Source organism: Balaenoptera borealis (genome assembly GCF_965194805.1).
Source record: "Balaenoptera borealis genome assembly, chromosome: 8".
NCBI lineage: Eukaryota > Metazoa > Chordata > Mammalia > Artiodactyla > Balaenopteridae > Balaenoptera > Balaenoptera borealis.
The window spans coordinates 121,317,998-121,333,726 of NC_138865.1; the positions used below are offsets into that span (position 1 = coordinate 121,317,998).

At 61.9% G+C, this 15,729-nt stretch overlaps 1 protein-coding gene across 4 annotated transcripts in view; it reads right to left on the reverse strand.

Moving 5' to 3' along the window:
• Positions 1-15,729, reverse strand: part of CCDC187 (coiled-coil domain containing 187) — a 42,344-nt gene that overhangs the window by 10,353 nt on the left and 16,262 nt on the right. For all 4 annotated transcript variants that reach the window (XM_082401830.1, XM_082401832.1, XM_082401831.1 and 1 more), the window contains 4 exons: positions 15,126-15,688; positions 14,708-14,795; positions 10,315-10,427; positions 432-517 (listed from right to left, as the gene is read on the reverse strand). In XM_082401830.1, coding sequence (XP_082257956.1) covers positions 432-517; positions 10,315-10,427; positions 14,708-14,795; positions 15,126-15,688 — 850 coding nt within the window. The remainder of the gene's footprint in view (positions 1-431; positions 518-10,314; positions 10,428-14,707; positions 14,796-15,125; positions 15,689-15,729) is intronic.

Sequence of the window (15,729 nt, forward strand, 5' to 3'; positions counted from 1 at the left end):
CCCGACTGTTGGCTCCCGAAGGCAGGGCGGGGTTCTCATCGTCTTGGCCCCGCGCCCAAGTCAGGCCCTTGTTTGTGCTCTAGAAGGGTCAGGAAAGGCTGGGCCACCCTCCCTGAAATGTGCAACCAGCACTGCCCTGGCCAGCCCAGCCCGAAACACCTGTTGAAATGCCTGCCCGTCACCTGCCACCGCAGGCGTGAGGAAGGGGCTTGAGCAGATATCAGTTGGAAGGGTGGGTGGTACCCACGGCAGGGAGAGCCCCCCTCAGCCCAGGACCTGCAGTGGAGGCCCCTGGGTGCAGGCTCTAGGAGAGGTGGGCCTCAACGCCTGATGGCCCCAGGCAGCTGAGGGAGGATTGGGTCTGATACCCAGTGCCAGTGCCACCACTGGGTCCCACTTGCGTGCCCCTCCCCCAGGGACCTCTCCTGTACCTGGAGGATGGGGTTGTCCCAAGGGTGGAGCCTGGCCAGGGGCAGCCGGGAGGGGCTCTGGTTTGGTTTCCGTTCCTGCACAGGCTCTGAGGACAGAAAGCAGGCGTGGTCAAGTCACATAGGGGCTCCAGGGGCCTTTTTTTACAAGAGGACCTCACAGAGCTGGGATGTCTGGGCTGCCTAATGCCCACCCTCCACACACACGTAACCTTCACGCCAAATCTTCAAGAGGCCGTGAAACAGAGCAGGACCCTGTGGTCCTTCCCCGCCATGTCCTTGGCCTGCCTTTTGTCTGTAGAAAAATTTTGTCAAAGAATAAATTTAATCAGAGAAGTGAGAAAATCTGGAAGCAAAGGAAAGTAGTCAAACAGGACAAAATAATAATAGTTTAGTCATTAAACAAAGTCGAGGACCTTTAGTTCCTCCTCAAGGGCTATAGATCATATTCTGAGCCGTATCCTGTGAGCTGTCTTATAGATACTGAAACCCCCGCCGGGTGGAAGAAGTTAACTACATGATGACCAGGCTGTAGCCGGGACATAAGCTGCCGCAATTCTGAGAACTGGCCTCAAGGAAATGGGAACAAACCGACCCTGGAACTGAGGATTAACTGTACCTAAAACAATCAAGGGCTTCCCTGGTGGCGCAGTGGTTGAGAATCTGCCTGCCAATGCAGGGGATACGGGTTTGAGCCCTGGTGTGGGAGGATCCCACATGCCACGGAGCAGCTGGGCCCGTGCGCCACAACTACTGAGCCTGCGCTCTAGAGCCCGTGCTCCACAACAAGAGAAGCCACTGCAGTGAGAGGCCCATGCGCCGCAGCGAAGAGTGGCCCCTGCTTGCCGCAACTAAGAGAGGGCCCGTGCTGAGCAACGAGGACCCAACGCAGCCAAAAAAAAAAAAAAAAGAAGCAATCAAGATGATGCTGATGAGACCACCACGTGACTAATTTCAAGCTGATCATCGGAGCTGACCGTGCTGCTCTGCACGTAGCCCCCTCCCTCCGCCTACCCCTGAAGCTCCCCTTTATAAGCTCTTGCCCTTTGGGATTTCCCTGGCAGTCTAGTGGTTAAGACTCTGCACTCCTTCTGCAGGGGGAACGGGGTTCAATCCTGGTCTGGGTAAGATCCACATGCCATGCAGTGTGGCCAAAAAAAAAAAAAGCTCTTGCCCCTTGATAGGCAATGGGGAGTTGGCCTTTGGACATGAGTCTGCCTTCTCCCCCCAGTTGCTGGCCTTCGGGATGAAACAGCCTTTCCTTTCTACCAACACTTGTCTCTCGAGTATTGTCTTTTGAGGGGTGAGCAGTATGAGCCTGGACTCGGTAACAAAAGAATTTGTCTCCAGCGGGCCGGCACTCCCTGAAATGTTAAAGGAGGTCCTTCAGGCAGAAGGAAAATGATGCCAGAGATGGAAATCTGGGTGACCGCAAGGAATGAAGAGCACCAGAAATGGGAAAAATACATACATATATATATATATATATATATATATATATACACACACACACACACACACACACACACATATACACATACATACACATATGCATATACATACGTGTGTGTATATATACATTTAGATAAATATACTGATATATAAATTTTAAAAGATTGTTGAGTGTTTAAAACAATAACAACGGGGCTTCCCTGGTGGCGCAGTGGTTGAGAATCTGCCTGCCAATGCAGGGGACACGGGTTCGAGCCCTGGTCTGGGAAGATCCCACATGCTGCGGAGCAACTAGGCCCGTGAGCCACAATTACTGAGCCTGCGTGTCTAGAGCCTGTGCTCCGCAACAAGAGAGGCTGCGATAATGAGAGACCCACGCACTGCGATGAAGAGTGGCCCCCGCTTGCCGCAACTAGAGAAAGCCCTCGCACAGAAACGAAGACCCAACAAAGCCATAAATACATAAATAAATAAATAAATAAATAAATAAAAATTTAAAAAAAACCAATAATGTATTGTGCAATTATAAAATAAAGTGAAATGCATGACCACAATAGCCTAGAGTCCAGAAAAAAAGAAATGGAGGGCTGTAAGGGCCTCCTACACTAGGTGAGCCGGTGGAATGTCACGTGAAGGTAGACCACAGGTACCACTGTAAATCCTAATGCAACCACTAAGGTAAGTTATAGCTCATAAGCCATCAGCAGAGAGAAAATGGAATCATAAAAACAAACCAAAAAAAAACTTGTTTAATCCAAAAGAAGGCAGAAGAGGGGAAAGAAAAAAAAGGACAGTTGAGACAAAAGAAAATAGCAAGATGATAGACTCACAGCCTAACAATACTGATAATTCTGTTAAACGGAAATAGCTAAGCATTCCGGTTTAAAGGCGGAGATTGCCGGATTGGATAAGACAAAGAGCAAGATGCAACTAGGTGCTGCCTCCAAGAAACACGCCTGAGATACAGAACCCCACCTCAGTGAAAAGTGGAAGGATGGAAAGGATCGACCAGCCAGCGCTAGTTATGGGGAAGATGGGGAGGCTAGATCAGTCGCAGACACAGCGGGTTGCAGAGCACAGCGGGTCACGGGGGACAGACCGGGTCACTCCATCAGGAGAGAATTGTAAAGGAATCAGTCCACCAAGAGCGCAGGGCAATCCTAAATGCTGATGTACCTAATACCAGAGTTTCTTTTCGAGAGCACGTGGAACATCCGCCAAGATAGACCCACATCTCAACATATTTACGCTCATACGACCACGAGGAAATTAAACTGGAAGTCAATCGCAGGAGCAAAGCCTCACGGGGAAGTGACGTGCCCGGCTGGGGGTGCGCTCACACCGTCTGCCCCCACCGGCTCAGCCAGGGCTCAAACTCCCAGAGGTTTTGCTGCGCTGTCCCTACAACCTGCATATCAGGGACTCCTATTTGCCAACACACAATGCAGTAAGGGGAGCTGAGCCGGATATTCATGGGGCCAGCACTTGAGAGGCCTCAGGGAAAACCTCTCAGAGGGATGGAGGTGGGCGTATCGGCAAACCTGGGAAGAGTGTGGGGTTGCCTGTTCCCCAAGGGGCAGAGACAGGCTGTAACCAGGACCTGGGGGAGATGGTGACGGCCACCCTGCAGGTCTGTCCCAGAGCAGGGCAGACGACCCACCCGCACTCTTCCTTACTCGGCCACAGCCCCACTGTTGGGCTGTTTCACTGCGTGTCTAACTGAAAGCTTTCTTGCTGTCATCCAGGCTCACTGCCCCCAGGTTTGGGTGGGTGGGGATGGTGGGCCGTGCTTGCCCTTACGAGCAGGAGGCAGTGCTGCCCGATGGTCAACCACACGGTTCTGGCATCAGACACAGTTTCAAACCCCAGGTCCACGCTCCCCACGTGGCCGTGGGCAGGTCGCCCCATCGGCAGGCCTCTCTGTTGGGACATGGCAGGGGTGGGGGTTGGGTGGCAGGTGCCCAGCAGAGGGAGCACGGCCAGGCCTGGAGCACCACCTGGGGGATGGGATGCAGGGGGGGGCAGTGCGGCTTCATGGACACCTGGGAAGGAAACCACAGCTCTGCATTCCGCTGCTGCGGCCACAATTACTCAGCAGGTGGGATGCTGGAAACAGGCAGAAGGGGAAGGAAGAAAGGGAAACGGGGCCAGGTGTGCGCACACAGACACACACGTGCACACACAGACACACACGTGCACAAGCATGCGCATGCTGCCTGGGGTTTGGTTGCTCTCCTGGGAAGGCCTCCCTAAATGTACTGTGAGTACATCCCATGAACAGTCCCTGGACCAATGACCCAGAGAAGAAAGAGTCACTTCCCAGAAGGGTCGTCACATGCAGCTAGATCACACACATCCTGTCCTCGCCGGGGCTGGGTACCATCTTCCCCTTCGCAGGGCGCTGCTGGGCCGGGGGGCTGGGCAGAGGCGGGCTCGGAGATGCGGCCCCTTCCCTTCTGGGGCAGATCCCCCCGGAACCCTCACACCTCAGCTTCTGAGCTCAATGGAGAGCCCGAAGCTCAGGGGCCCACAAGCCCGGGACACGGGCAGGTGGGAGGCCCAGGCTGTCATCTGTCACCCCAGCCAGGGGTCCCCAGGACACTAGTGGATAAAAAGTCCTGTTTCTGCTGTAAAATGGGCGTCCTCTTCAGCCTCTCCTCCAGCCTCTGCGGGCAGCTGTGCTCTGCCCTCCTCGGCACGCCCTCCCCAGCCTGAGCCGTGCTCGCTGCCAGCCTTCCACAGGCTTGGCGGGGAGCGGGGCCAGCCTGTGGCAGCCCCGGCAGGGTCGGCCGGCTGACTTGCAGCCCACCTCTCAAGAGCAGCTCCCCAGGGCCTTCTGCGTCTCCCAGACCTCCAGCTCCGCCTGCTGCCCCACAAGGGCCGGCGCCGGCTTCCACTCATCTAGCTGTGGGGAGGGCCCAGCCTCAGGCTCCCCGGGCCCCCCGCCTGCTGCCCCCCGCGGCTCCCTGGCAAGTCCTCAGCTCAGAGGGCAGGCGGTGCCACCTCCAAGAACAGGAGCCTTTTCGGAGGGTCCCCCCGAAGGACCCCTCCGTCCAGCCCACCACCTTGCTCCCCTGCCTGCAGCCTCCCCCCTCGGCTGGGCCAGTCCCAGGGCTTTCTCCCTCTCCAGGCTCTCCTCCCTCCCTCTAATTTCTACAGTTCCCTGCCTGGGGCCTCTGTCGCTCAGCCAACGCCCAAACAGAAGGGGCCTAAAGGTGACACACCTTCAGGGACTCCAGAAAGCTCAGGGACTTCTGCCGGATGTCGGACAGCAGACCTGCAGAAACCACGAAAAGGGGCGGCTGAGCGGCCTGCCCTCGCTCAGCCTCAGCGCTGGGCCTGCAGGGAAACACGCTGGGGCGGGTCCCCTCCCTGCACCTCCTGGGAGGGTGGGCAGGCCTGCAGCCTGCGAGGGAGGGAGACAGAGGCTGCTGCGTCGCCCCGCCCTCCCAGGTGCGGAGGGGCTCGCCCTGCCTGACCCTTGGCCACACTCCTCTGGGAGCAGGGACCCCAGTCTGCAGACACGTGACCAGGGCCAAGCACACAGGCTTCGCCGCCAGACAGGCCTCAGCTCACCACGCATCCGCTGGGTGACCTGGAACAAAGCGCTAGCCCGTCAGAGCCTCCACGGGGACATCCCTGTAGTGAGGCGATCTAACACCCGCTCAGCAGGGGTAGCCCTTACGGTTGCCCTAATTACGATCCCAGCCCAGCGGGTACGCGGTGACACAGGCGGAGGGTCACAGCCCAAGGCCTCCCTGGGATCTCTGGGACTGTCCAGAGTGCGGGCACAGAAACCTCAGGCTCCCCAGGGGCGGCCGAGGGCGTCTGTTCCCCTTTGGTGGCTCCGAGGACCCATCCTAGGCCCTGCGGAGGCTGCCTAGGTCAAGGCGGGGGTGGGGGGTGACTCTATAGTCGGAGGGTGGGGCGGCCGGCGGGCTCCTTCCTTGCCCCGCCCTCCATCTTCTCTGCCGACCCCAGTGACAGCCGTCAGAGGAGGGCACGCAGGACGGCCACTCCCTCCTGGTGGCTCTTGGACAAGCTCCTGCGTCGTCACTGGCCAGTGTGCCGAGAGGGTAACTTCCTCCCGACTGTGCCCTCCTTCCCAGAACAGAGTGGCTCAGCTCTCCACGCTAGAGCGGCCGAAGAGCTGTGAACGACGGCTACACCTGCTCCTGGGCGTTTCCACGGCCGCTGAGGAAACTCTGAAGCACCGAGCCCGGGGGGGGGCAGGGGCTCTGGCCCCCTAACGTGGTGAGCACTCGGCGTGGCGCTTGGCGTGCTCGCTCCTGCTCCCAGCTGACTGGCCACGTCGGGAAACGAAAACACTTTGCAGAATTCCTTTAAGGTGTCTGTTCTGAGCTGCAGTTCCCTCGAGAAGGGAAAACTCCTCCCTTGCTTTTGTCTGTGGCCCTTGAGAGAGGGTGAAGCTGGAGCAGGTGCCCAGTCCCCCACCGAGTTCCCGCTGACCCTCCTCCAGGGGCCCAGGAGCTTCAGAGACCTGAGGCCCCCAGCGCTTCAGCCCACAAAGGGGAGTTTGTGGTCATCTGTGGCCAGGCTGGCACCCCCGACAGGTCACCAGGGAGACACAGGCTGCGTGTCCCTGAGTTCTGAGCTGTGACCCAGGAGAAAGCAAGGCGTTCCCGAGGTGGGCGTGGCCCTGGCTGGCCAAGCAGCTGGCAGTCACCCTGCTGAGCAGAGGATGGCACCGGCCTTGTTCCCCAACTCCTGACGACAATCAGGGAGGAGCCCCAAGAATCCAGCACGACCTGCCCCCCAAGAGCATCTGGTGGCCGTGAGGGTTAACACACACTCAACACGTGGCGATGAGGATGAGGACGAGGACAGGCGTGTTCTCAGTGATAGGGCTGTGGTCGGGGACCCACGGCCTCAAACCAGAACGAAGCCGACGGGGCCCCGCCTGGGTGTGAGGCCGCCGTGTCTGAGGGCCGGAGCCTCCCTGTCCGACCACAGCCGGCAGCTGCCCGTGCTGCTTACATTTAAACTCAAAGGAAACAAAAATGTAAAATTCCACCTTCAGTGGTACTGGCCACGTCCCAGTGGCTTCACAGCCACATCCCAGTGGCTTCACAGCCACATGTGGCTGTTGGGCACCATGTCGGAGAGCCCAGAATTGAGACCATTTCTCTCATCGGAGAAAGTTCTATGGGACACACTGCCGCCAGTGGTGAAAGCCGGAGCCTGGCCGACTCATCTGGGCTCGAATCCCTGCTCTGCCATTTACTGGCGGGTGGTGATGGGTGCTTCTCCGAGCGCTGGGTTCCTCCTCCGTGAATGTGGGCATGAGGATGGGACCTGCCCCGAGGTAGGGCGAGACCAATGAGACGTCGTGTGTGACACGCAGCGCCGGGCCCAGGGGCCCTCAGGAGGTCATTCATGCTTTCAGCAAATATTCCCCAAGTACTCCCGGCCTGGCAGGCACTGTGCCAGGAGCCGGAGCTGCCACGAAAGCCAGACTCTCAAGTTCCTGTGGGCCACAGAGACAGAGGCACAAACACGAGTCTCACTCCCACCAGGCACGCCGAGCAGCAGCACCTGACCCAGCCCAAGTGCTATCTGGGAGGCTTCCTGGAGGAGGCGTCTGGCGGGAGCGCTGCGCAGGCACCCTGGCCTGTGCTCACTGCTTGGCTGTCCGGGCTCCTGAGATCCTGCTCTCAGCCACTCCAGGCAGGAGCAGCTCAGATTTCAGATGATTCTTTGGGGCTGCCTGCAGCCTCAGGATAAAGAACCCCTGTCAGAGAATTTCAGTCCACAAATGCACTGAGAGGGGCGCTGCCCAGCCCTGTCCAGAGGACAGCGTGAGGGCAGCTGGGGCTCCGCCCCCTCACGCGGGAGGGACTGAGAGCTGAGGGCCCGTTGTCCAGCTACCTCCCCGCCTCCCTGCAGGCAGAACTGGGAGAGCAGCTGTTTTTTCTGGAAGATCGGGCCCTGGGCCTTCTGGGGGTCATGGTGGGATGGGGCCTGGCCGACAGCTCCACCCACACAGACCTCAGAGGCTCCTGGAGGACGTCCTCATCCTCGTCGTCCTCGTGGGAGGCGGCAGGGTGGGGAGGGAGCGCTCTGCCCTGTCTCTTTTCCCTGGAGGGCACAGCGGGGGGGGGGGGGCCCTGGTGGCCAGCCGGGCACCCTCCCACCAGGCCGCTCCTTTCTCAGGAGGGCTATGGCCCAGCCCCTTGCCCGGCCAAGAGGTACCCCTGGGGAAAGGGCAGCTCTGCACAAAGGGGCTGCTGACCTCAGTTTTCGTTTGCCCTTGCCCTGGTACCCAGGCTACCACTCGAGGGGGTGAATCGTGGGAAAGCTCGCACCTTCCTCACCCCTGATGTGTGGTCCACCATCCAGGGGTTTTGCCCTTTCAACCAGCAACTGACGGTTTTCCCCTTAGGGGTGTTGAGAGGATGCCCTTCTCTGCCCTCACCATGGCATCCAGGCGGGGCTGCCTGTCCCCCGAGGCGCTGTACCACCTCCCTGCCGCCACACGGGGCATCGCCTGCCCACCCTGCGTGGGTGGACGCAAGCGTACAGGGCGCACGTGGGCTGTGCGTCCCGGGAGGACGGAGTGAGCTGGCGCTGGGGACCAGGAGTGAAAGCTAAGGGCACTGCAGCGCTCGGCCCACCTGCTTTCTGTCTTAAGTCCCTGAGTCCCTGCGTTACGCCGTTTTACAGACAGGGCGCAGCTGATGGTCCAGAGGGGCCAGGGTTGCCCGAGCTCTCCCAGCTTTCTGGAATAGACGGCGGTGCCCAGTTTCCCGGTTCCAGCTCAGCCAGAAGGATGGAGAGGCGTGGATAGAGAGCTGGCATCTGAGCCCAAGCCCTGGTCCCAGCCCGTCCCTGGGCGCCCCAGGCAGCTCACTGTTCCTCACTGGGCCGCACCTCCTGGACGAGGAGGGGCTGGAAATGTCTACCCTCTTCCGGGTAGATTCTCCCCCTGGGCACTTATTGGCCAGGACCTGACGTGCTATGTGTTGTCACGTGTGTGTCTTCTGACCACCTGCCCCACCCTCCCCAAAAGGCAGGCACCTTGAGGGCAGGGCCTGGTGCCCGGTCAGTGCCAGGCTCAGCAGGTGCTCAGCGAGCTTGTTCTGAGTGAGCACCGGGAGGATGAACCAAGGAACCAGGGGGCTCTCCAGCAGCCCCTCCCCAGGCTGGGAGAGTCTCCCAGAGCGATGGGCAGGGGATGCGGTGGCACAGAGCCTCCTGCCTCAGAGGGCCCGGGGCCCCTTCTACACACACTCATACACACGCGCGCATACACACGCACGTGCACGTGTCCAACAGCACACGTATGCCCCACCCTGGTGGGCTTGAGGAAGCCTGGTCTGCAGGAGGGTTTTGGCAGCCCCTTGAGGGCTTTGGCCCCAGCCCCTCGCCCTGCCTGGCCTGAGGGCCCTCTGTCTTCCAGGGAGGGGCAGGTGTCCGTCAGGGAGGCCGCTGTCGGGCAGCCCCTTGGGAGGCTGCTCGTCCTCGAGGGGTCTGCCACACCCCGTGCTGCGACCCCAGGTCTGTGGGACGCCAGAGCCCAGGGCTGAAATTCCTCCCTCCCCTCCCCTCGCCCAGACACCAGGGGGAATCCCGGGGCTTCTAACTGCCCCCTGGCCTTTCGCAGGCCACTGACCCCACACGCCTCACTGCCCCCCTTGTGAGATGGGCGACTCCAGCCGGCCCCGTATGGAGGTGCAGGTTTTATCTGGGGCTGCTCCCGAGCGGGGCAGGGGGTGGGGCTTTGTTCCGAACGCACCTGCAGTGCCCGATTCTCCTACAGACAGACGTGAGCACGTTTTATTCCCGTTCTTAAAACTTTTGAAGAAAACCAACTGAAAAATGAGGCTTAAACGGCAAATCACATCCCAGGCCTTTCAGAGTAGTGCTCGGTCCCCAGCGCCGTGCCAGGGCCCTCCAGCTGCCCCCTCCCTGAGCCCCCACTGGACAGGGCATCCCACAGTCCAGCCCACGCCCACTCCGCACACGCTGGGGCTGAGGCCCAGGCTGCTGCCACAAAGAAGGCCCGAGCCCAGGAGGGCATCAGGCGGGAGCACCATCCCCCTGGCCCTGGCCGTGCACCAGCCCTGCGGCCCTGGGCCAGCCTCCTCAGCTGTAACGGGGGAGAAACCCTTCGGCTCAAAAGTGAAGGCAGAAGGCTGGGCCCCAGGAGCAGAGCTGTTGATGAAACAAGCCATTGACTCTCGAGGGAGCAAACAGTCACAACAGAAGCATGGCAAGAGCACACAGCAAGCGGCTGGGCCCTGAAAGCCTCCAAAAAACTTTAATACTGATGCGTGGGTGCTATCCACATAGAAAAGCATCTTTCTACACCCGCAGAACCGTGCCGAGCGTCAGGCAGTGGAGGGGGTCCCCAGCGGACCTCCCTGGCCACCCGACCAGCCGGCCCAGGGCCTGTCCACAGGCTTGCCCTTACCACAGCTCCGGAGGGTCCAGGGCGCGACCAAGCCCGCCCGTCCGGCCGACCGCATCTCTTCCAGCCGCAGGGAGCCGCAGCGGGGGTCTGGCGTGGCTGGCGCCCCGAGTGAGCTGGGGATACACAAACACCTGTGTGAGCAGCGAACACCCTCGAGGCAGGAGACAGCTGAGGGCTGGGGGGCGCGGGGTGGTAATCTGGGCTCCTGCAGACCCAGTGTCCAGGGAGACCCAAGGGCCAAAGGCGGGATGGGCCTGGGACCAGAGGGCCAGGAGGGCAGTGGCGAGCAGGCGGGGCCTGTAGATGCCCACACCCTCAGGATCTCCCAGCTCGGCAGGGCCTGGTCTGTGAGCGGCGACTCAGGGCTCTGTACTCGGACCCGGGGGTACCAGCGCCCAGCAGGAGCGCTCGGCCTCCACGGTCACCATCAGTGCTGGGGCCAGCATCAGAGCGCCCTTTGCCCGAAAGCCCTCGCCTGCCCGGGGTCTGCTCCTGCAAAGCGGCTGCTCTGGCAGTGACGGGCATGGGGCATGTCCTCTGTCTCTGTCCCCTCGGCCATCTGCTAAGGAGGACCGTCCACCAGGCCCGGAGTGGAGCAGGGCCCACATCTTAGCTCTCAGCCTCAGCACCACCTTCTCGTGCCGGCAGTGCCGCCCTGTCCACAGAGGGGCCTGAGCCGGCCGGATGACCAAGGAGGCCGGGGTCAAACGGGTCCAGTCAGACTCAGAGACCTGCCCTCCATCAGGGCGAGCTCAGCCTCACCCGGGGCTGCCCAGCACGTCCGCCACAGGAGAAGGAGGAAGGCGTGGCTTTGGGCCCCCCCGAGAGGGCAGCAGCCCAGGTGGGGCGGGAGAGCCGCCGGGCACAGGTGGGCTGCAGCTGCCCGGATTAGGGGCTTGGGGCACAGATGAGTGTGCAGCCCAGGTGTGTGTGCCAGGCTCGGGCGAGCGGTGCCGACAGCCCGCCTCACTTCACGTCTCATCAGCACACGTGGCTGTCTCTCCTGCACCCAGTGACCCAGGATGCCCTTGAGTGACTAAAGACACCGGCCACACCTGCGCACCATGGAGACGGGCCCTCCTCCAGCCCCACAGGTGTTCGCTGAGCACCTGCCGTGCTTCCCAGGTGACCCACCACCCCGCCCCTACCCCACAGCTCACGGTCCTGCCGGGGAGGTGGCGTGAAAAGACTGTTCCAGGAAGAGGGAGCGGCCCGGGGCCCAGACGAGAGATGCTGAGAAGGCGAGGGCTGGGCCCAGGGGCTGATCCTGGGATGACGCCCGGGATGCTGGGGCAGGAGCACTGACCGCGGGCTCCGATGGTCAGGGGTGGGTTCCTGGAGGCAGTGGCAGCAGGGGCTGCTTCAGGAATGCGTAGTCATGGAGACAGGGGGACTCTCTAGCTCCCTCCTTCCCAACCCAGAACTTAGGATGCAATAACCCCCACCTGGGATCAACAAAGGGCAGGAAGGAGCTGCGTCCTCCAAGGCTGCTTAAAAGGGAATGCCATCAGTCCACAAGCCCTTCTCCCTCAATTGTCTAGAGCAGGGATGGCAAGCATTTCCCACAGAGGGACAGACCGTCAGTGTTCAGGCTTTGCAGGCCACACGGTCTCTGTCTCCGTGGAAACCACTCAGCTCTGCCTTTGTAGCAGGAAAGCAGCCACACTCGTTATGTAAATGATGAGCATGGCTGTGTGCCAATAAAACTTTATTTACAAAGACCAGCGGCGGGTCTAGGGGGCTGTGGCTTGCTGACCACTGGTCTAGATTCTCTAGGGCAGTGGTTCTCAAACTTCAGCGAGCATCAGAATCGCCTGATCACTGGGCCCACCCCCAGCATATCAGATTCAGGCGGGCTGGGATGGGCCGGGCACTCTGCATTTCTAACGAGTTCCCAGGGAACAGTTTGAGAACCACTGGCCAGGGAACGGGTGTAGCAGAAAAACTGGGGGCTCTGGAGTCCATGCCCTGGGTCTGAAACTTGGCTTGTCCTCCCCCAGGCTACGTGACCCTGGGCAAGGTCAATTCTCCTCTGCCAGCCTCAGCTTCCCCATCTGTAAAATGGGGATGAGCACACATCCCTCAGGGTTGCTGCAAGCACACAGCTGGGGCACACACTCCTCTGTCCTTCCTTCCAGAGATGCCGGGGTGGACTGGGTGTGAGGGGCCCAAGCCCCATGGGGGGTGGGAAGCCCTAGTGTCCTCACCACGTGATGCTGGTAACAAGCTTGGCCCCCACCCGGCCACTGAGCACTGTGGCCCCAGCAGGGAAAGGACTCGGTGGAGGAGACCCACCCCGACTCAGGAACTGGCCTGAGAGGCGGCAGGACGGGCCAGGCCCTGGAGAGGAGAGCTGTGACCTGCATCCTTGGACTCACTCGGCAGCGAGGGAGGTGACCAGAGGCACGGCCGCAAAGCAGCCCCGTGAAGCAGTGAGTGGAGACTGCTAGTTTAGAAGACTGGGCCGGGCCAGGTGCCTTCCGGAGGCCTGAGAGGCCCAGCCAGCCCCTGGGCCCTGACCCCTGGGCTCCAAGGGTGCTGGGCCATCCAGGGCACGGCTCTGAATGATTTCCACCTCCTCCTGCCTCTCCCCGCCTGGTCAGGCTGAGGTGGGGAGGGAGACGCAGTGCCCCTGGTGGGAAGGTCCCGGACACCCCTCAGCTTTGACACCTCCTGGGCCTGAGCCCCCGGGACCTTGCTGGCTGTCCAGCAGCGGGACACACAGCTGTAGGCTGTCCGCCTTAGAGCCTAGGGCACCGAAATTAACCTCTGGAGAATTCTCCCACCCGTCTCCCCTTCTCAAGCTCTAGACGGGGAGCAGGAGGGGGGGGTAGGTGCAGAGGACGTGAAGTCCAGCCCGATGCTGACCCCTACTGGTGGCAACAATTCAGTTCCAGTAACTGCACTGAGGCTGGGCAGGGGAGGGGCTGGGGGAGGGGAGGGAGGGTGAGGCAGGGTTGGGGGAATCAGGGTGGATTCGGGGCCACACCCCACCTCCAAGGGGGGACTCTGAGGCTGGTGCGGGGGGCCGTGAATGTGCTCAAGGTCACCAGCTTTAAGCACAGACCTGGGATCTGCACTGACCCCCGGAGGCCCTAGGGCAGCCCCACGTAGGAGGGCAGCAAGCCCAGGAGAGACGGGGTGAAGCGGGTGGCGAGGAGCCCCTGGCATCCCTCCCAGTGGGTTCCGGCCGATACTGACAACGAGCAAGGCCAGCCCCCTGGAGACCACCCACTGGCCTGTCCTCCTCTGGAACCCCCTCCCCCGCCCCGGTTCTGAGCTGTCGAGCCTGGAGTCCCGGAGGATGAGGACGTGTAGCCGCACAAGGTGAGAGGGCAAGCAGGGAGGGCTTACCTGGGGACCAGGCAGGGACGGCTGCCCCACGGTGCTTCAGCCCCAGGGCGGAGAGGGGAGGGGGCCAGGGGTGTCTGACAACCTCCTGGTGCGGGTGCCAGGGAAGGAGGTGGGTGGGGCTGGGGACCAGCAGGGCACCAGCAGGGCACCAGTGGCAGGTGAGGAGGACTGGACAGGGACCCGCGCCTGCAGGAGCCCCTGGGCAGGCGGGCAGGCGATGTGGCAGAAGGAACAGTTCTTGGGGCGGGAGAGGGGTGCGTCCTTGCAGAAGGAGACAAGCATGTCCCCGAATCCTGGGAAGACTGGGGGCCGCAGCTGCTCAGGGAAGGCCAGATGACAAGAAAGCAGCTCCCCCGCGCAGCCCAACCTTTGGAGCCCTCGTGGACAGAACCTGCCCCGGGCTGGAGGACGCCCCCCTCCTAGAGGGGCTGGGGGTACAGAGCGGGGACACTGGCTGCTGGGGGGAAATGAGCTGGAGGACAGAGAGGACAGCAGCTGGACCTCAGGGGGAGGCCGGCCGAGACTCTGGGGGCCTGGGGTGAGGGCCGGAACAGCAGAGGGTCCCCAGGAGAGCGGCTGGCCCGGGGTGGTGGCTACTGAGGCCACACTGCAGACCCAGGCTGGGCTGGCCCCCAATGCCCCTGCCCCGGGCCGGCCATCTGTCTGTAACTGGGCCCGTGCAAAGGGACCTGTGTGAATGACCCCAGAGGAGGCCAGTGCTGGAGACGGAAGTCACGAGAAGGTGCAAGGGGCTGTGGACGGGTGGTCCTGAGAATTCGACATGGGCCACCGACCCAGGTGGAGGGCTGCCTGTCTCCGTGTCCCCCAGACACAACCAGACTGCCAACCACACGGGGACGCCTGGCCGAGTGTTTCCACATGGCCCACTGGGCACAGCCCCGCCAGAGGCACCCGAGGCCAGCACCTCTCCCCGGACCGGTCAGGAGCCATGTCACTGGACCTGTTATGGGCTCCGTCACGGGCCGGCAGCACCCACCCTGGGGACACAAGGCTGCTCAAGAGCGGCGCCCAGGCTTACCTGCCTGCTAAGGGGCTGAGGGCCTGGAAGGAAGCCACGTTTCTCGTCAGCCTCTTGTCCAGCTCCGAGCGCCCATCCTCCACGAAACCTTTGGAGAGACGGACACCGGTCTGCTGGTCGGTGGGGAGTGAGGACGGGGCCCCCACCCCCCTGGCAGGAGGGACCCTGGTCCTGCTTTCTTGCCCCTCTGCAGGAGGCAGGGCAGAGAGGTGGTGGGCACGTCAGGCTCAGGACCGGACCCCACCCCTCCCCCAGCCAGAGGCAAGATGGTGACAACGGCTGCAGAGGGACAACTTCTGTGGTCTTGTCGTTGTACCCTCGTCCCCTTCAGGAGAAGAAACCCAGAGGCAGGGAGAAAGTGGGGTCCCCCGGCCACCGACGGGGCAAGTGGTCATCTGCGGCCCCGGGGCCGGCCTACCTTGGGGCTTGCTGGCCTGGTGGCCCCTTGGGCTCACGCTCTGCGGCTGTTCCCAGCCAGGGCTCCAGGGCAGTGTCTCAGTGTCCGGGAAGCAGGTGGTAGAGAGAAGCGGCCTGGCCCGCATGCCCGCCCAGTCCCAGGGTGCCCCTCCGCCCACGTTGGGCACCAGGGCTCCGAGGCAGGCTGGCATGCTGGAGCTTGAGGGCGGCGGGCCCGGGACGGGCCCCCCCAGTGCGTCTGTCGCCTCGGACCTGCGCAGCCTGTCGGTGAGGACGTCGATTCGCTGCTTCAGGATGTTGGCCATGGTCTCCAGGGCCTGCAGCCGGGCCTGCTTGTACCGGAAGTGCAGGGGGCCCGGCGTGCCCAGGCGCTCGGACTCCTCGGGGTCCAGGTAGATGCACAGCCCCGGGCTTGGGTAGTGGGTGGTCAGGTCCTGGAGTTGCAGGGGGCCCAGGGAAGAACTGGCTGACGTCAGCAGGGGGGCGCCCTCCCAGCCATCTCGGGGGCCTCTCACCTCCAGAGTCTCAGCCGGGTTCAAGGCTCTGTTCAAACACAGGCAGAAGCTGCAGGGAGAGAGGGGAAGAGGGTCAGCCCTAGGGCACCC